General features: G+C 37.2%; 1 protein-coding gene across 1 annotated transcript in view; it reads right to left on the bottom strand.

Moving 5' to 3' along the window:
- Window positions 1–3,966: 3,966 nt before the first annotated feature.
- The window catches only part of LOC111142027 (LDL receptor related protein 6), a 173,046-nt gene continuing 155,939 nt past the window's right edge, over window positions 3,967–21,073 (bottom strand). Inside the window, exons 18-23 of the mRNA XM_022494947.1 lie at window positions 16,412–16,648; window positions 15,451–15,561; window positions 9,957–10,187; window positions 8,600–8,736; window positions 7,590–7,687; window positions 3,967–4,650 (exon numbers count right to left, since the gene is read on the bottom strand). Coding sequence (XP_022350655.1) covers window positions 4,356–4,650; window positions 7,590–7,687; window positions 8,600–8,736; window positions 9,957–10,187; window positions 15,451–15,561; window positions 16,412–16,648 — 1,109 coding nt within the window. The 3' untranslated portion in view covers window positions 3,967–4,355. The remainder of the gene's footprint in view (window positions 4,651–7,589; window positions 7,688–8,599; window positions 8,737–9,956; window positions 10,188–15,450; window positions 15,562–16,411; window positions 16,649–21,073) is intronic.

A 21,073-nucleotide genomic window follows, 5' to 3' on the forward strand; every position in this document is an offset into this window, starting at 1 on the left:
CATAATGGTGAAAATCTACGAGTTAGTTTTCGTTAGGTCTATATTCTGAGTACAAGAAATCACATAGTTTATAGTTGTATCTATAAAGTCATGAAGTTTTTTCCAGCAATAAACTTACAGTTTAAGGATGCCTTATGAAAAAGAAAAACCGAGCAAAATTTACCTGGACTGAAGGAGGGAGAGGGTAGTCAGTAAGATCTAAGATCTAAGATTCTTACTGACTACCCCCTTCTACTCAGGGGCAAGCTTAGTTTAATGAGATGCAGAATCAAGTCCAATGGAAATATCCTGAGTATATGGATTCATGATGCTCATAATTTAAAAATTTTAAACTATAAATGTAAAACGTTATCCCCTAAAACTGAAAATTTCAAAAGCCAAATTTTGGGACTATGATGAAATGATGCCATCCCAGAAGTCAGAAACCACACATATGCTACAAGTACTTTCTAAAATCATCTGTTATTTCTCTTGGCTCATTTTAGGCTTCGGATAAAGAGAGGAGTACCAAATAAAATTAAATTTGAGTTCAAGAATTCTGAGAACAACACTTGATTATAAACTCATGACTCAGTCCCTGTCTACACTTCATGTATAGTCTCATTTGTGGATGCCCAAACATTTGTTAGCCAACTGATATTCACATACTCATAGCCACACTCCAAACATACTACGTATGTCATTATACAGACTTAAGCTTATTAAAAGCTTGGGGTATGAAAAGCCCAAGACTTTGTTTCTCAATTTTGTTAGATGTGTAATGGTAACCAATACACAACTCTTATGGCATGCCAATCCAATGAAGTGGCAAGTTTCCCCTGCAAGAGAAAAAACAACTTTAAAAACATTTCTAGGAATCGAATCTGGGCACAGGACGCCACCAGCACAACTATCACAGAGAAGCAGAAGTAGTCTATTATGATGGCTGGTATCAGGTTGCACAAACATACAGATTCATTAATAGGCTAGCTAAGCTGCAGCTACTAACTCGGCTTGAAGTATTCTTCATTAATAGGCCTTGATGGCAAAACAAAAAGATTTTACCCCAAAACTAATGGCTACCTAATGCAGATGGTGGCTATTTTTATATACTAAGTTGGAGTTGGCCTTATACAAATTACTGACTTTAGAGTATTTTAAAATGGTGAACAAATATATCCTCAATTCATGCTAAAATGTTACTGCTCAAAAGTCCTGCCCCCAAATTAATGGCCTATAGATGAAAATGTACTGTAAAGTCTTCATTTCTAAATATATATCATCCCTTCAGAATAGCTGTTCTCAAGGGTCATAATAGCGATTGACGGTATATCATACAGTATTTTATATTAAAATAACTAATTTTCTGCTAGACAGACATCTAAGCTACTACAGAAGAGCAGCAGTGTCAAAGGCATAATAAAATTTCATGAAAGAAAAATTAATACCAAGAATTCTATCCCTTAACTCTGTTTTTTTTTTTTTTTTCCTTGTGACTATGCCGTTATCTGATTTAAGCAGCAAAATCCCTTAGGCCACTGTTCAGAGGTAAAAAGACCACCTCAATGAAGTCTAGTCTACTACATAGTGCATAAAAAGTATGCTATGCAAGAGCTCATTTCTCAGATAATTTTAATCACATCAGTAAATAGGCATACTTTAAGGCATATGTTCAAAATTAAATACTTCAGTATTTAAGGACTCTAACAACATTTTATTCTTTTTTTCTTCATGGATAATGAATATAGCAACACACCAAATTCTAAATCCTTTTCTACATTTTCCCCTGATTTGTGCTTATGTTATTTATCTTCAGTTTCTCCAATTAAACCTCTTGTGTCTAATAATCAAAAAGTTTACTTATGCTTAACTGTCCATGTAATCTGAGGACCAATCTTTCCTGAATTTTGATAATTCTCTCGTTTAGAAGTACCCTCCCCAAAACATTAAGAATCCATCTCAAATACCCCAGAAAGAGGATTCTGAGATTAAGCGGAACTGCCTTCAAATAATTTCAAACAAATTGGCACACAAATCAGTATTTTGCAAGAAGAGGCCATTGCCATCGCAGTTCAAGCACTTGGACTGAGATATAACAAGGCAGTATTCTTCTTAATTCATTATAGTGCAAGTTTCCACATGGGAAGCCCACCGGATAAAGATGCACAATAAAAATGTAAACATATAGAATTCTCAAATTCTAATTGATACCCAGTTATTGCTAACCTTTCTATCTTCATTTAAGCATCAAAGGCCCCATGTCACAGAATACAACTCCAGTGTCCATTCTGTTAAACTGTGAGCACTTTGTCTACCAACAGGAAGAGTTAATGCTTGTTCGCCTGAAATGCAAGACACTGATGGATCACCATTTATTTATAGGCAAAATCAAGTGCACCTGATTCATATAAGGTGTCCCCAACAATCTAAGCATTATTCTGAAACCACATTTTTTTCCTCTTTAAAAAGATTCCTTAGGTATTTTTAATTGCTTAAAAAGTTACTTCATCCCTGCCAGAATTCTGAATCTCTTCTTCCATTGTTTTCTCTTGGGCCCTAAAATCCAGAGAGGAGGCCTCAGCAAGACAGAATTAAAAAAAAAAAAAAAAATCATTTGGTAACTAATTGACTGACATCTGTTAAAGTAAAAATACATTAGTTTAAAAACATTTTCAGTTTTAGCAGAGAAGTGCTGGAAACACGTAAAAAGCAGGAAACTGACTTGTGGCAAGGTGGCAGAGCAGTGCTAGAACTGTCCCACGTCAGCCCTTGACAGCTAAAGATGCAGCAGCCCAAGGACCACGCGGGGCAGGATGATTATGTAAGAACCTTCCATTATTCCCCTCCACCCAAGTTCTGACAGCCGAGAAGTTACTAGGTTGACCTTCTCATTTAATCCATATTGATAAATTTGTTAAATCATCTTAATCCATAATGGGATAAAAGAGAACACACAAAAATATATAAGAGGTGAGTATAAGAATAATTTGTGGATAATTTGAAAACAATCTTAACATTCACATTGGGTAACAGGAAGATATTAAACTCACGTCACACATTAAAAGAGGTATGTATGTAGACATCGTTCTGAGAAAAAGTGACCTAAAGAACATGAAAATGTCACAAACAGTTAATAAAGGGAAAATCTAATGATAACAAAAAAAATTCTCTTCTTAAATAGATTGTCTCTAACCGGAACATATTTAAATGTTTTACTAGGAAAAGAACATATATATATAAACGATTTCATATTGTGATATTATGTGCTGAAAGTACTGCAAGGATATATGATTAATTTACAACAAAAACATAATGGTTAAATTTGTAATTCTTAAACATTGCCTATATGTGTTGTAAAAAGAGATTTTAATGAGCATTAAAACAATCTTGGAAGAGGAGCAATAATATGTCTAACCTTTGATCATTATGCAAAAACAGCAGTCAAATTGAAGAGCTAAGCCTACAGAGGAATGGAGCTAGTAGAAATATTAAAATGCAACCTTAATTTAGGAAATTCCATTTAATCAATCCTCAGATAAAAAGCTGTGAATAAATCGTGATATCTTGGCAAAATGGCCTACAAAGCTGCTGGGGGAGGAAGCAAGGTAAAAAACACCTAGTGAAAAAATTAATTCTTTTGCCAGAAATTGTGGGTTCCAAGGTAGGGACAGAAGACTTGCACACACAAAGAGCCCCACACCTTCTTACCAGACAGCTGATCTTCTAAAATAGTAACACCCAGAAGGGATTTTTATAAATACCTACTTTCCTCACTAAAATAATTGGATTCCTAGAGAAAACAAAGCCCTTTGTCCAAAGTTAGTTTTAATTCCTTTTTTTTCCTTTCGTGATTTCTTAAACTTGTTGACCCTCAAATGTTAGTTAACGTGAAGGCTATTTGGCTACTTCCAAGTATCTGTGGTTTGCTGCTCTGAGATGGACTTAAATTCTTCTTCTTCTTCTTCTTCTTCTTCTCCTCTCTCTCTCTTTTTTTTTTTTTTTTGGTATCAATAAAGCCCAGACATTCCTGGTCAGTGATGCCTTTATTATTTCTGCTTCCTTTGTATTCAGTCACTTCACTGGGTTTAAGGCATGCTTTGTGTATTTAGTTTGCAAAAATAAAACTTTTAGTACAAATTTATTTTTTATACAAATTTTTATGGCACAAGCAGCAAATCTGCTGTTTTAAGAAAAATATATAAATATCCTTTTCTTCTGTACAAATATCTCCAGTATTCCCTACCCCATTTATAATTTTTTAACTGTACATGGTCTGCCTCATCTTCCTCTAATAGCTCCCTCCCCCCCTCCAGATCTCAACCAAATTTGTATTTACATTTTTGCATTGGAGGCAGTCAGAGGAGGAGGGCCCCTCCTCAGGAGGAGTCTGTACAGGGAGAGGGTGGCGGTGGGTAGAGGTGATGAGAGTAGCTCCTCTCTGTGTATGGAGAAGGTGGGCAGCTTTCATAGTTCTCTTCTGCTGACAGGTATTGGCTTCGGGGTGTGGGAGGTGGAGGCACAGGCTCTGAGTCATAGTTCAAGTCACTAGTGTAGCCCTTGGCTGTTGCCACTGAGGTCATTCTCCGGCTGGGAGCATAGTCACTGTCACAAACATCTGTGCTGCAGGGTGTGGTAGGGGGTGCAAAGTGCCGGTAACTGTATGGCCTGTAGCTGGTATAGGAGGAAATCAAGAGAAGCAGACACTTAGTTTTACAGAAAAGCTGTTTTCCCTATCAGAATATAGAATTATTAAATGTAAACTTCACTTTGAAGATAATGTGCTACTACAATTTAAATTTGTACAGACCAGGAGACAATTTGCAATGGCCAATTAAAGGAAGACAGTATTTCATATTTGCAAATAAAATGTGACTAGAGGCATTTAAAAATGGATAGGTTGGTCATACAGAGGTAAACTCAACCTAGCCTCTGAATGTGCTCTTATACCCTCTTTAAGTTAAACCGTTTCACTATATTCAAAGTTATACTTAATGATCATCTCTAGAAAGTCATTTATACATTTTGCATTTAGTCTATATAGTGGACTGACCTCACCAATTCTTTTCTTTTCTTTTTTTTTTTTTTTTTAAGATTTTATTTATTTGACAGACAGAGATCACAAGTAGGCAGAGAGAGAAGGGGAAGCAGGCTCCCTGCCGAGCAGAGAGCCCGATGTGGGGCTGGGGACCCTGAGATCATGACCTGAGCCCAAGGCAGAGGCTTAACCCACTGAGCCGTCCAGGTGCCCCACCAATTTTTGCTGTTCCATAGTCTGTGAGAAGAATGGGTCTTCACATATTTGATCTTACTCAATCATGTTAGTATTCCTTTAACATTCTTTAACTGATCTATAATTTACTTAATAACCTGAAAATGTCTGAAGACTTCATTCTCTCTTTAAAACAAATATTGTGCAAGCCATGCTAAATTTTGGCAGACAGCCTAAGGGGCATATCTACCCCATTACTGTCACTATCAGCCAAGAGAAAGTGCTATGGTTTGAAGGAAAGAGTTTTGATCCCCTGTATACAGACAAGCATACTGTCCTAACAACAAAATGATTAATTCTAAATACCTAAATAATGTAGGGCCAGTATATTTTCCAATATGTATTTCAGACACCTAATTTATTTCTTATACTTATTGTTCCACCTTTTCAAATAATCTACAGCCGTTAATCAAGTTTATAGCATGGTTCACTAATAAAAAAGGAACTGAGAAAATATGAACACACCAGTGAAGAGAAGAGCTAGAAGTGCTAGCCTTTCTATTGTTTCTACTTCTATCCGTAACCTCATATACCACTTATATTCCAAATATCGTAAAGCTGATCTTATTTCATATTTATCCCAATCAAGGTTTCTTCAAATGCTTTGTTATCAAACAAAGTGACTAGAAGAGAGGGGTAGGAGCATGTGTAAAACTGAAGGAACAAGCCATAAGATGCCCAGTGCTACAGACTGCCACAACATACTATCCTAAGATATATCCACCATTTGGTATCACCCAGGGTTTGCCTCAAAAGAAATGGCTGCCAAAGACCAAAAGTTACATGACCTGCTGAGCAGGTTCCCAAGCGTTTTCACTACCAATAATGACATGATGTCATAGCACTTTTTAGGTTTTATCTTTCTGTCCAATCATACATTGAGTCCTGGTGAAATTTCTTGGCTCAACATTTAAAGGCCCAACACTTCCATTTTCATGGGGAAGAAAACAAAACAAAACAGCTAAGAAGAAAGGAAATAAAATTAACAAAATTCTTTTACATTCCAGTCCGGGCAAAAATCTCAAATAATGAAAAGTGTGACTCAGAAGAAAGAAACTGGGCTTAATTTGAGACATGAGAAATAGTCAAATAAGAAATGTTTTTGATGCAATTATATCCATTTTAATCAATGTTTTATTCAATATAAATATTTATGTATGTATGTATGTATGTATGTATGTATGTATGTATGTATGTATTTAGAAAGTAGGCTCCATGCCCAATGCAGGGCCTGAACTCATGACCCTGAGATCAAGAGTTATTAGATGCTCTACCAACTGAGCCAGCCAGGTGCCCCAAAGAAATTAATTTTTTTAAATAAAAATTTAGGTCTTTCATTTTGTTTTTTCAGTTTACAGGTTTCTGCTTCCTATTTTGGCTTTTGAGAACAAACTAGTGGCAAGGAAATCAACACTTAAAACACAAAAACATCAGTTCAGAATCAAGCCTGTCTCAAACAGTCTTATCTATAAAATGAAATGCAAGTGCTGAATAAGACGCTATAAACAGTTTCCACTTGGCTTCTCTATATCTGTAAGGTTGTATCAGGATAATTTGACTACAAGTCTAGGAAACACCTTAACTAGAAGATAATAGGCACTTCAGGGATGCCAATAAACACAACACTCAGCACTTAGAGATCATCACGCTGTGGACTTTCTGCTGGCCTTTGAAAGATAGTGAAGAGAGTAAGGATATAATACAGTAGTACTTCTCACTATGCTCTACAGACACACAGTAGCAGAAAGGCATAATTTCCCCCTTTCTGTCTTACAAATATATTTCATTCATTTTAGTGAGTCATGATTTATTCCAAGCGATTTTATGAGAAATTTTTCATTCCCGATTGTAATAAAGTATGTGAAGCAAGGACTGAACTTCAGCTTCTCTCGAAATCTGTGCTTACTCTCCCTGCTCTTTACAGCTCTCACGACTCTCTGAAGTTAGGTTTGATTGACAGTCTAAGGATGGGGTTTTGGACAGTCTTATGTCAATAGACTATCTTATGTCAATTTGACTATTGATCAAACCTAACTTGAGCAGTAATCTATTTTGAGATCAGTTATTTTGGTGGGTAACTTTTCCTTATAATTTTGCCAAAATAATTAGGGGCTCTACTTTATTACTTTGAAACCTAGTATTTGTGACTCTCTTTAAAAAAATATATAATGTCTGGAAGAAAAGGATGTGTGGTAGGGGCAACATTAGCACTACCAAGACAAAATGCCTATTCTCTCTCAGTTACCATCATCTATTTATGTAGGCTCCATTACTACCACAACTAGAATCCTTCTTTCTTTTAATAAATACCTTGATTATACTAGAGGAAGATACGCATTACCTGTAGGACCTATGAGTGGAAGGACTATTCGAAGAATAACCAAATTCCATAGTGTAATGTGATCGCTCTGTGGCTGGGGATGGCGGAGGGTTCAAAATCTAAACAGAAAAATAATTACATTATTAAAATAATTAATAGTCTATGCCACACAAAGACCATTAGACTTTCTTACATGCTCTTCCTTCATCTGTTTGGTATTCCTTTCCATTACATGATCAGCACAATCCTTTCCCAAAGAACTGACCTCCAATAGTGCTTAAGAATGGGGCTCTCTACTCCCTAGAACACCATTTCGTCATGGCTACACAGAGCAATGTGATAAGAAGGAAATCTGTTTTAAGTCACTGGTTTAAGTTCAGCATAGCTGGGTTCTGATTTTTTTAAAATTATAAATGTTTAGAGAAACATTACTGACTTGGGAGAAATACCAGGTATGCTTCCTTTTTTAGAGAGGTCACAGAATGTAGATTCTAACCCTCTCAGGATTTACTACTCAGTAGTTCTACTTTTACCCAAACTATGAAATTACTGCCTAATGCTTTCAAACATGCTGGTTACTACACGGTAAACTTAAAGATTTAGATTTAAGAGTGCTTGCATGGTGGTGGTAAATCCTAGCTGTAAGCCCTCTATGCCTAAATTCTTTTTTTTTTTTTAGATTTTTTAAAAAATTATTTATTTATTTGACAGACAGAGATCACAAGTAGGCAGAGAGGCAGGCAGAGAGAGAGGAGGAAGCAGGCTCCCCGCTGAGCAGAGAGCCTGATGCGGGGCTCCATCCCAGGACCCTGGGATCATGATCTGAGCCGAAGGCAGAGGCTTTAACCCATTGAGCCACCCAGGCGCCCCCCTCTATGCCTAAATTCTATACTAAAAACCAAATTCTAAAAACTCTTTACATTACCATCTTTAGTAGTACCAAACTTTTTACCACTGAGTACCCCCTTTTAAATTTAGGATCCCATTTAACTTAGCATTCAAAGTCAAACAAAGGAAAACAGACTGCTTACTGCAGGGAAGTAAGTGCCTTTGGTGCTTGAAGAACTACTTGATGATGCTCCTGTGACATGAGCTCGGTCATAAGGGGGTCCACTGCTGCCCCCCATGATACTTAGGGAGCTGATCATTGATTTACCTCGAGACATTCCTAAAATGAAAGATAAATACTGAAGATGAATCAGATCTATAAAAATTATTTCCACCCATAAAATGTTTTTATTCAATACTAGGATTACAAATACCAATAGCCAAATGGTTTGATTTCAAAACAATTTATGCTCTCTTTTCCTAATAATAATTGAAAATACTTAATGGAGAAGAGAAATGAATATTCTCTAGAAGTGAACACTTCTGAGAGCTGGCCTAGAACAAGGCCAAGTAAATAGCTCCATCCCTTCTCTCCAAGGACGGAAGCAGAGCTCTTCAAAATAAGAAGTTTTCAACTTTAGAGGATTTGTAGAAGAAAAGGACTACGGAGTGTGGGCAGGACAGATTAAACAATAGATTTACTCAGGAGGAAACTAATCCAGTTTTAAAGACATTAATACAAAGTACAGATTACTTCTTCATCTTCTGGATGTAAATGTTGTTGGAATCACAACCACCAATGCTAAAGAAGAAATTCTATTATTTTCCAAGTGACTTCCCATATTTCACTAACTGAAAATAGTTATAGCAAAAGGAATCACTATCATTAACAGTTTCAAAAATCTTATCTGTTTTCTTAGATTTATACCCAGAAAAAGTTCTTTTTTTTTCTGAGAGATTTTGCCTGACACTTCCTTCTCCATATTCATTTAAAAAAAGACTTCTTTTCACTATGGGCACCAAAAGGCATTGAAAAGAAAGCCGTACTTCCCTAGGGCAATATGGTCTACCCAAGGACATTGAATTTCTGGCTATTGGTTATTATTTAGGCATAGCCTAATATATCCCTCCTTACTACCACTCAGCTATTTCCAAATCTCTGCTGAAAAGGAATCTTAATCTTTTTTTCACCCCACCTTTAGTTGCTGGGCTCTGTAGTACTGAGGTCCCCTGGTAGTATGCCTAAAGGACCTGTGGTTTATGACTCTCCACCAAATGTCTAGCGATTTACTTTCAGGAGAGGACATCCAAAAATGCAGTGTATTTGTATGTGCAATAAATGCAGTTGGTATGTATAAATGTGCGTTATTATATATTTGCTTCATAACCTTTTATAAAAAGAGTGCTAAAAGTAAAAGAGAACATTTGTTCTTACAATTTTTTAAACCCAAAGTAGTCTAGTTTGAAATAGACTCTAGGTAATACCCTGTTTCATAATGGAAAGTTGGCAATCCCGCCAGGATCCCAGACTTGATTCTCAGTGGATCAGTCTTAACTCACCTGGAAGAGATCCTGACAAAGAACTTGGATGTGGCACATAACCAAGGGGCACAGAAGCTGGTCCATGAACTACATAGTCATTAGTCATGGTTTCCCCATCTCCCTTCATACGCGGACACAACATTCTCTGGCAGATAAAGTATATAGTTCCAGACACAAAAATGGTGACAATTACTCCAATAACTGAACCAACGGTGTTGGTGGCCTGTGGAGCTGGTTCCTCAGTTGGATCTAAAATGAGAATGCAGTACAGTTATATAAAGGAGAAACAATTGTAGACTCAAGATAGTTATTAAAAAGAGGGCTTCTGAGTAGAATGTGAATTAGTGAAGACAAAGCACAACCATTTTTTTTGTTTCTACGAATACTTACTCACCATGCCCCATTGGGCATACAGGTTAAGTATCACTAGAAATCAAAATGAACTATCTTTAAGTGAAGACAGAAATAAAACAATACATTGAAAAGTATATCTATAAACTGATGAAAAAAAGATAGAAGTGAATCATAGATTTAAACGTCATTTCTAAACACAGAGATAAAATTTGTTCTACTTCATTTTGTATGTCATAAAGTAACATGGTTATTTTGAATTTCAGAGAAAATTTTAGGCTCAAAAGGGATGGACCTAGGAAAGTCATCAAATGTTTTACCCGGCATAATGAAGAAGCCAAAAGCAGCTCTGAGCATGATTTTAGGTTTGAAAAGAGACATCCAGGCCTGGTGAAGGGAGATTAGAAGCTAAAGAGAGCATTAGCTCTTGCGCCCAATATGCTGGTGCTTTCAGGGTGAGTCTATTGCCTGAGTACTTACAAAGGCCAGAACTTGAGAGCATGAGAGGACGACCCTGCCCATGGCATTCACCTTTACCAGATCCGTGAGCTATGTGAGGCTTTAGAAGCAGGGGGCATCAGTATCACAGGAAAAGGTAAACAGTAAAAGGGCTCAAGTTTAGAGCATTACTCCTCTATTTGGAAGGAAAATCGTTCCATTCTGAATAGTTGGACCATATCTCACACCGCAGCTCTTTCTTTCCTTCGTGTGTGTGCGTGCGTGTGTGTGTGTGTGTGTGTGTGTATGTGTTATGTGTGTGTGTGTATTTTTTTCTTTTTTTTTTTGAGACAGTGAGAGAGCGAGCAAGAGAGCACAGAGAGGAGGGACAGAGGTGGAGGGAGTGGGAGAAAATCCAAGGCAGACTCCTCGCTGAGCACAGATCCCTACAGGAGGCTCAATTCCATGACCCCGAGATCATGACCTGAGCCAAAATCAAGAGTCAGATGCTTAACCGGCTGACCATTCAGGGGCCTTACACTTGCAGATTCCTTAAAAAACCTTTCTTCTGCTTCATCTTACCTTAAATCTCCCACCCACACAGCTGAATTTGCCCTCCACTAGATTAAATAAATGAGAGAAAATGCTATCACTAAGTTACAGGATATGCAGGAGCTGGCAGTTAGATATTTTGTCTGTGGACTCTGGGATACAAATTCCCCCTACTCCTTGTGAGCAGCCATCTATATTTCTTATCCCTTTCCAATGCCTTGGCATTACCTTCTAATGCCAAGATGCAAGAAAGGATAGTTTATACTCACTATCTCCAATTCTTAGTCTTCACATCTTAACTCACTGAAATCACGCTTCTATCTTCATGGCCACAGTGAAACTTGTCTGACAAAGGTCAAAATTCTCCTATTTGCCATATTCACTAAACTCTTCATCTTACTGACCTCTCTAACCATTCAATACCGATGGCTCTTGTTTTCTTCTCAAAAATGTGTAATCAATACCCTTCCAAAATACCACTCTCTTACTTTTACTATCTCTGACTATTCTTTTTCTGTTTCCATTTGTTGGCTTCCTTCTCTTTCATCTCTTAAGTGCAGGTGTTTGCCAGAGTTCTGTCTCTGTCCCTCTATTTTCCTCTACTTAACTCTCTAAGAGACTTCATCCACTGCCTAAGCTTCAATTATCTTTAATAAATTGAAGAGGCCAAATATCTCTCTTGAGCTAAAGACTCATACAACTGACAACAACTTCCTGAATAGCTTCAATGCGATATCCCATTGACAACCTGAATGCAACCTATCTACTCTGCATTCATTTTCACCAATATCCAACAGGTTTTGTGGATTCCAGGGTAAAGCAGATCATAAATAAATGATGGTACTTGTGGCAAATCAAAGGCATTTAAATTAAATTTTAAAAAGTAATAAAAAAACCTATATCAGACAAATATTATATCTGCAGCCCAAGATATGGAATGATTCTTCAGTTTTCAGTCTCTGCTATATGTTCCCGTTAATGACTCCAGTCACTCAGTGTGGTGCTTGTAAGTCAACCTAAACGTGTCAGGTTACAAAAACTTTTTTATTCTATTTCTAAAATCTAACCCCTCCTTTCCATCACCACTGCTTCTCTTGATTTAGATAATCATCTTCGGCCTGAACTATAAGAGCCTCCTAAGTATTTTAAATTAGAGGCTGCAAGCCAATAGATGATGAAAAAAAATTAGTGTTGCAATCCTCATTTTAAAACAGAAGACTTCGAAAAAAAAATAAAACAGAAAACTTCAGAATACATTCTTTATCATACGGGTAAGTACTGCTGTATGACGCTTTTGTTTCTTTATGTGAACACCCACATCTTTGTATTCCTCTTGATGTGATCAGTAAGTGTGAAAGCAATCAACCTAACATTTCCCTGCCTATAATCTTATACTTAAAATCCATCTAATTTTACAGCTTTCACAATTACATAGCCATGCCAGTCCTTTACTTAACCTTCTCAATGGCTCTCTGTTACTCTGGATGCTGTCTAGGCTCTTTCAAAGAAAAGTAAAGTCTTCTCTAATCTCACCTTTACATGTTCTCTTGCTGATACCCCTCCTCAAGACATTGCCTGTATTCTGGCAATCCCAGTTACATGTAGTTTCCCAAAGGTGCCTGTTTCACTCTGTTTTTGGATAGCATATTCCTCTGCTTGGAATACAATCTCTCCATTTATCTGTTTAATTAATGCTATCACTGATCAAGACCCAATCTTAAGTACCAGTTTTCTAAGATGTTGTTTCCTTGATGAACCCCATCTTCATTCCTAAAGATTGGACCACTCTCTTTTTAAAAAAATTTTTAAATTAACATATAATGTATTATTAGCCCCAGGGGTACAGGTCTATGAATCATCAGGCTTACACACTTCCCAGCACTCACCATAGCACATACCTTCCCCAATGTCCATAACCCAACCACCCTCTCCCTACCCCCACCCCCCAGCAACCCTCAGTTTGTTTTGTGAGATTAAGAGTCTCTTATGGTTTGTCTCCCTCCCAATCCCATCTTGTTTTATTTTTTCCTTCCCTACTCCCCAAGCCCCCCACTTTGCCTCTCAACGTCCTCCTATCAGGGAGATCATATGATAATTGTCTTTCTCTGACTGACTTATTTCGCTCAGCATAAGACCCTCTAGTTCCATCCATGTTATCACAAATGGCAAGATTTCATTTCTTTTGATGGCTGCATATATTCCATTGTATATATACCACATCTTCTTTATCCATTCATCTGTTGATGGACATCTAGATTCTTTCCACAGTTTGGCTATTGTGGACATTGCTGCTATAACATTTGGGTGCATGGGCTCCTTCGGATCACTACATTTGTATCTTTAGGGTAAATACCCAGTAGTGCAATTGCCAAGTTGTAGGGTAGCTCTATTTTCAACTTTTTGAGGAACCTCCATGCTGTTTTCCAGAGTGGTTGCAGCAGCTTGCATTCCCACCAACAGTGTAGGAGGGTTCCCCTTTCTCTGCATCCTCGCCAGCATCTGCCATTTCCTGACTTGTTAATTTTAGCCATTCTGACTTCTGAGAGGTGGCATCTCATTGTGATTTTGATTTGTATTTCCCTGATGCTGAGTGATGTGGAACACGTTTCCATGTGTCTGTTGGCCATCTGGATGTCTTTGCAGAAATGTCTGTTCATATCTTCTGCCCATTTCTTGACTGGATTTTTTGTTCTTTGGGTACTGAGTTTGATAAGTTCTTTATCGATTTTGGATACTAGACCTTTATCTGATACGTTGTCTGCAAATATCTTCTCCCATTCTGTCAGTTGTCTTTTGGTTTTGTTGACTGTTTCCTTTGCTGTGCAAAAGCTTTTGATCTTGATCTTTGTCCTTTCTTCCCTTGCCTTTGGCAATGTTTCTAGGAAGAAGTTGCTGCTGCTGGGGTCGAAGGGACCACTCTCTTTTTTTGATGCTAGTACTTATACAGATCTCTATTACAGTACACTTAGTATCACTTATTACATTCCCTTATCAAGAGTGTCTACTATGAGCTAGGCCATAGATCTTATATACACTGAATTGTTTAATATTCTCACAGCCACCAAGCTAAATATTATCTTCATTTTAAACATAACAACAAATAATCTGCTGGTAAGAGGTGGAGCTAGAATTCAAATCCATCTCCATTTAGCTTTAAAATCTTTATTCTTACTACAACCTCAACCAGAGAGGACTCTGAGAAACTTGGTACAGGAACCCTCAACACATGGCAGGTATTCAGTCAAAGTCTGCTGAATAAATGAATAGGTTCTAAAAGTCTTAGCAAGGATCCCATTTGAATTTTGTAAAAATACCAGCTTAAAGTTTTCATTACATGTAAAGAGTTTTTAAATGAATTCTACCTAAATTCCATAAAATCAGTCTGACAGGATAGACGTGCCTTATGCTGAATTCTATTCAGAACTAAGTTTATCACTTTGGGATATATTTTATGTCAGGGCATCTGTCAATAGTTATGAAACTATCAGTTATGTATGCTAGAGTCCTTAGGCATAGGGGTATATATTGGCCTAAGAATCCTCAGCCTTCATTTTAAGGACGCTCTTAAAGTCATTAAGAAACTGGTAGAAACATGTCAAAAAAAAGTGAGAGATGATAAACATGAGCTAATGTTCAGAATCTCAAGTTTACACCACTGATTTCTACATATCTAAACGGTTTGAGAATTTCCTAACTTTAGTTGTGGCAAAATAATATTTATTCCTTTCTGATGTTTTCCTTGATGTTTCTGTGAAGATATTTGTGCAAAGAAAACTGCTATCTATAAGGAATTATTAAAGCAAAACAAAAAAATCCTGGTACAAATAATTAGCTTAACATTAATGCTTCTTTTCTTCTTTTTTTTAAAGATTTTTATTCATTTGTTTTAGGGAGAAAGAGAGAGTGCAGCAGGTGGAGAGGGAGAGAATCTCACACAGACTCCCAGCTGAGCAGGAAGCCCAATGTAGGGCTTGATCTCTAACCCTGAGATCATGACCTAGCTGAAATCAAGAGCTGGACGCTTAACTGACTGAGCCACCCAGGCACCCCTAATGTTTGTTTCTTAATAAAGAAATACTAATTATAAGAGAAACTCACCTATGAAGAAAAGGAAAAAGTATCTTAAAAATTCTCCCATAAGAGCAATATATAAGGTTTTAGTCCTACTTACAACAATCCAATTCATCTGACTTGTCACTGCAATCCACATTATGATCACATTTCTTATGTTTTCCAATGCATTGACCGTTGGAACAGCGGAACTGATCAATTAAACAAAGCACTGGGGAAAAAATGTAAATAGTTTTTTTATTTTTACTAGCATGTAAAGTCAAAAAGTACTTTCTGGGTGTAAATGAAAAACAAATTAGACTTTAAAATATAACTTAAAAATTATTCTCTGGGGATTTCCATTGGTAGAGAGAAAAGAGTGGAAAAAAAGAAATCCAGCACGAAATTTCCTATTTTGTTCTTTATATGAAATTAGGATCCTCTTTCACTAATAATTCTGTTAAGAATTAAAGAATTCTATCTATGTGCATTTTTTTTTAAGGTTGATTTATCTGAGAGGAGAAAATGCACATGAGCAGTGGGGAGGGGCAGTGGGAGAAGGAGACTTCCTGCTAAGCAGGGAGCCCGACATGGGGCTGCATCCAAAGGACATTGGGATCGTGACCTGAGCGGAAGGCAGAGCTTAACCTACTGAGCCACCCAGGTGCCCTGTATGTGCATTTCTAGACATTAAACAATTCTAGAGAATTTGTTTTTACCATGTTAAAGGTTAGTGGTGCAAAGAGGAAAATATGAAACTATTTTATATTGTAATAAACAAAGCTACTAATTCAGAGTTCACTGGAAACAAGGACTATTTTTACATACTGAAGGTCTAACTTCTGGGCCTCATCCCTCAATCTGCCAAGCTTATTAAGGTGTATAGACCCCATACACTTAAACCTATGTTTAAGTGGAGTAAAACAACAATTTGGAACATGCTACTAGGTTAAACATCATAAAGTCAAATGTACTTGAAAAAACCCCATATCTACTAAGCCAAAACAATACTCTAAATTTCAAACAATTGAACATTAATGGAAAAAAAGGCGACACAACCAGGCCCCAGGAATTTTGCATACCTTCACAGTTCTTCTCATCTGATTTATCCTGGCAGTTTGCATCTCCATTGCATCGGAGGGCACCATCAATACACTGCCCACTGGCACATTGGAACTGGGATTCTGAGCATACAGGACAGTTGAGCTCATCACTATGGTCTTCACATTCAGTAAACCCATCACAGCGCCATGCCACAGGGATACAGTCAATTTCTCCCGTAAAACAAGTAAACTGCTGAGGAGAACATGTTGGAGGTTCTTCAAATGAACAAGGGGGAGAAAAGTGACAAAAACACAACAGTCACACAAATGTACAAACACACTTGAGTGAAGCTCATTTAATAATTAACATAGGCAAAACATTTTTTAATAGGTAAAATCTGTAAACTAACCCATCTAACCAGAGAAGAAATACAGTATTTACACTACTACATTTAGATTTACCAACTTGCAAAACTATAAGACAGAAAGTTTGCTCATATATTATAATTCAAGTACGATTATTTGCAATCCATTATAATCTCACACATAACCGAGGGATAATCACTAAAATCATCAACCTACAAATGTTTTAAAGTTAGCCTAGAATTCATAAGTTTTCTAGTGCTGAGGTTCTCAAAGAGTGCTCCAGGACTAGGGGATCTACAAAGTCAAAACCATTTTATAATAATACTGAGATGCCATTTGCCTTTCTCGCTACACTTGCCCTGACTCATCAAAAGGAATGACTGGTAAAAGTCTTGGCACCTTAGCAAACTCAAGGCACTGGTATCAAACCATTACTAGTAGTCACTGCATTCCATACAACCACACACTCACAGTTTAAAAAAAAAAAAAAAGCCAGTTTTATTTTTAAATGTTCTTGATGAATCAGTAAAAATATTAACTATATTAAAATCAACTCTTGGAATACATGCTGTCTCTTCAGCAGAGTTTGAAAATGGGAAGAATGTGTAAAAATTCATGTTGTATACCTCAGTATGACAGTTTCTCATGGGAGACTGTGAGGTGTAAGCTCAACCCAAAATGGAACACCATTTTTATATTAAATTGAAAGAACTGACAATTAAACTATAGTCATTTACACTTAGGCATCTGGCAAGAAGTTAAAAAAGAAAAAATGAATTACGGAGGAGAGAGTCAAGGTGGTGGAGGAGTAGGAGACCTCAGCTTCGTCTGGTCCCAGGAATTCGGCTAGATAGCTATCAAATCATTTTGAACACCTGTGAACTCAACTGGAGATCTATGAAAAAAATAACTACAAATTTTCTACAAATAGAAAAGTGACCACTTTCTGCAAGGTAGGAGATGTGGAGAAGTTAATCTAAGGCCATATATTGGAAGATAAATTGAGGGGGAAGGGAGCCTCCAAAAGCCAGCACCCAAAAGTGATAGAGCAACACAGCACAAATCTCAGAACTTTTAGAAGTCTGCCCTGGTGAGAGATGTCCCTGCCTGAAAGGTGCCAGGTGGCGAAGCAGGGCGGAATCCTGGGTGGGACAGTGTGGTCTCAGGATCCACGGGGTCACAAGACAACCAGGGGTGCCTGAGCCAGTAGAGTTCCCAGGCATTGGAGCAGGGAATGTGGCTGCAATCAGTGAGCTCAAGAGTGGGCTCTCACCTTGGGCTCTCAACAGTATACTGCCAACCCAGGCACCGTGGGGCGACTGCTCTCCAAGCAGGGGCCCAGCGAGCAGCAGAACCACAGCAAGACCCCACTTTCTCCCCTGGGGAGAGTGGCACAGGTGCACACCACACAATTCTGTAGGGGTTGGATCCTTGAAACAGAGTTGTGGGCCTGAGAAAGAAATGCTTGGTCACAGGCTGGGTGAGCACAGATAGCGGTCAGAGATGGAAGTGACTGACTGCTTTTCCCAGAGGGCACACTGAGGAGTGGGGCCCCAGCTTTCTGTGCAGGGGCTGGAGATTGGGAAGCCACCATTTTCACCATCATCCTCTAAAGGGCATGGAAAGCCTTCAGGGAACAAAAGTCACAGAGGATAATCTGGAGCCACTTACTTACCTGCCTCCTGGCAGAGGCAGCGCAATTCCACCTGGGGCAAAGACACTTGAGAATCAATGCAACAGGCCCCTCCCCCAAAAGATCAGCACGAACCATCCAGCTAAGCCGAAGTTCACCCACGATCATACACAAATGCAAAACTACAGCACTAGGGGAAAATAGTATATAGAATTCATGGTTTTTTCCCCCATGATTCCTTAGTCTTTCCAATTTTAATTTTTTTGTCTTTCCTTTTCAACCAATTTCTTATTTTAGCAACTTTTAAAATTTTCATTTTTACAGTTAAATTCTATTCTTTTAATTTTTGTATATATATAAGTTTTTCTTTCTTTATAATTTTGGGATGCACTTTCTTCTAACAAACAGACCAGAATACACCCAGAATCTAGTGTAGGAACCTGTTCTCTTTACCTGTATGATCATATTATTTTTTTTACTTTACTTTTTTTTTTTGCTAAAGTCTTTTTAAAAATTATCTTTCTAATCACATTCTATCTTTTCAATGTATTTAATTTTATTTTTGTGTGTGTGTATGTATGTGTGTGTGTGTATGTATGTGTGTGTGTATATATATATATATATATATATATTTCTTTCTTTACAATTTTGAGATGTAATTTTTTCTAACAAACCAACCAAAATACACTCAGCACTGTTCTGTTCACCTGTTTATAATCTTTCTTGGTTTTTTTTGTTTTTTTTTTTCTTTCAACATTCATTTTTACAGTTATATTCTATCCTTTAATTGTATTTAATTTTATTTTTGTACATATAAAAGTTTTTCTTTCTTTACAATTTTGGGACCTAGTTTTCTCACAGACTAAAATATACACAGGATCCAATGCTCAGTTCTGTTCAAATGTCTGATTATATGCTATTTTTTTTTTTTAATTTTAATTTTTGTCTTTTTTCCATTTGGGGTCTCTTCTGATTTGTCTAGTCTATATTTCTCTGGCGTTGTTGCCATTTTAGTACTCTGTCCTCTCATTCAGCTATTCTTCTCTGGACAGAATGACAAGACATAAAAACTTACCTCAAAAAAGAGAACAAGAGGCAGTACTGATTGCCAGGGACCTAATCAGTATGGATGTAAGTAAGATGTCAGAACTAGAGTTCAGAATAATGATTATAAAGATGTTAGCTGGGCTTGAAAAAAGCACAGAAGACACTAGAGAATCTCTTTCTGGAAAAATAAAAGAATTATAATCTAATCGAGTCAAAATAAATAACGCTATTAGTGAGATGCAATAAAAAAATGGAGGCTTTAACTGCTAGGAGAAATGAGGCAGAAGAAAGAATTAGTGATACAGAAGACAAAATGATGGAGAATAAAGAAGTTGAAAAAAAGGGAAATGAACAATTACTGGATCACAAGGGGAGAATTTGAGAGATAAGTGATACCATAAAGAGAAACGAGATTATAACTGAAGAGGAAAGAGAGGAGCAGTAAGTATACAGGAGCAAATTATACCAGAGAACTTCCCTAATTTGGGGAAGGAAATAGGCATTCACGTCCAGGAGGCACAGGGAACACCCCTCAAAGTGAATAAAAATAGGTCAACACCCTCACATATAAAAGTGAAACCTGCAAATTTCAGAGAAAAGGAGAAAATCGTGAAAGCATCTCTGGACAAGAGGTCTGTAACCTATGAGGGTAGAAACATTAGACTGAACCACAGAGACCTAGCAGGCCAGAAAAGACTGGCATGATATATTCAGGGTGCAAAATGAGGAAAAATATGCAACCAAGAATACTTTATCCAGCTAGGATGTCATTCAAAATAGAGATATAAAAAACTTCCAGGACAAACAGAAACTAAAAGAATTCATGATCATTAAACCACCCCTGCAAGAAATATTGAAAGAGATTCCCTAAGTGAAGAGAGAGCCCAAAAGTAACACAGACCAGAAAGGAACAGAGACAATATAAAGAAATAGTGACTTTACAGATAATACAATGGCACTAAATTCGTATTTTTCAATAGTTACTCTGAATGGTAAATGGGCTAAATGCCCCAATCAAAAGATACGGAGTATCAGTTTGGAAAAAAAGCAAGACCACTGATATCCTGTCTGTAAGAGACTCATTTTAGGTCCAAAGATATCTCCAGATTTAAACTCAGGGGATGGAAAACCATTTATCATGCTAATGGAATCAAAAGAAAGCTGGGTGGCAATCCTTATATCAGACAAATTAGATTTTAAACCAGATATGGTAATGAGAGATGAGGAGGGTCTATCCAACAAGAAGATCTAACAATTGTAAATATTTATGCCCCTAACATGGGAGCAGCCAATTAAATAAACCAACTGATAAAATTACAGGAACACATTGATAATAATACAATAATAATAGGGGACATCAACACCCCTTTTCACTGCAATGGACAGATTGTCTAAGCAGAACATCAACAAGGAAGCAAGGGCTCTGAATGACACACTGGATTAGATGGACTTCACAGATATATTCAGAACATTCCATCTCAAAGCAAAAGAATACACATTCTTCTCAGGTGCACATGGAACATTCGCCAGAACAGATCATATGCTGGGTCACAAATCAGGTTTCAACTGGTACCAAAAGACTGGAATCATTCCCCGCATATTTTCGGACAACAATGCTTTGAAACTTTAACTCCATCACAAGAGGAAAGTTAGAA

Source organism: Enhydra lutris, unplaced genomic scaffold (assembly GCF_002288905.1).
Source record: "Enhydra lutris kenyoni isolate GAN:26980312 unplaced genomic scaffold, ASM228890v2 scaffoldscaffold7, whole genome shotgun sequence".
NCBI lineage: Eukaryota > Metazoa > Chordata > Mammalia > Carnivora > Mustelidae > Enhydra > Enhydra lutris.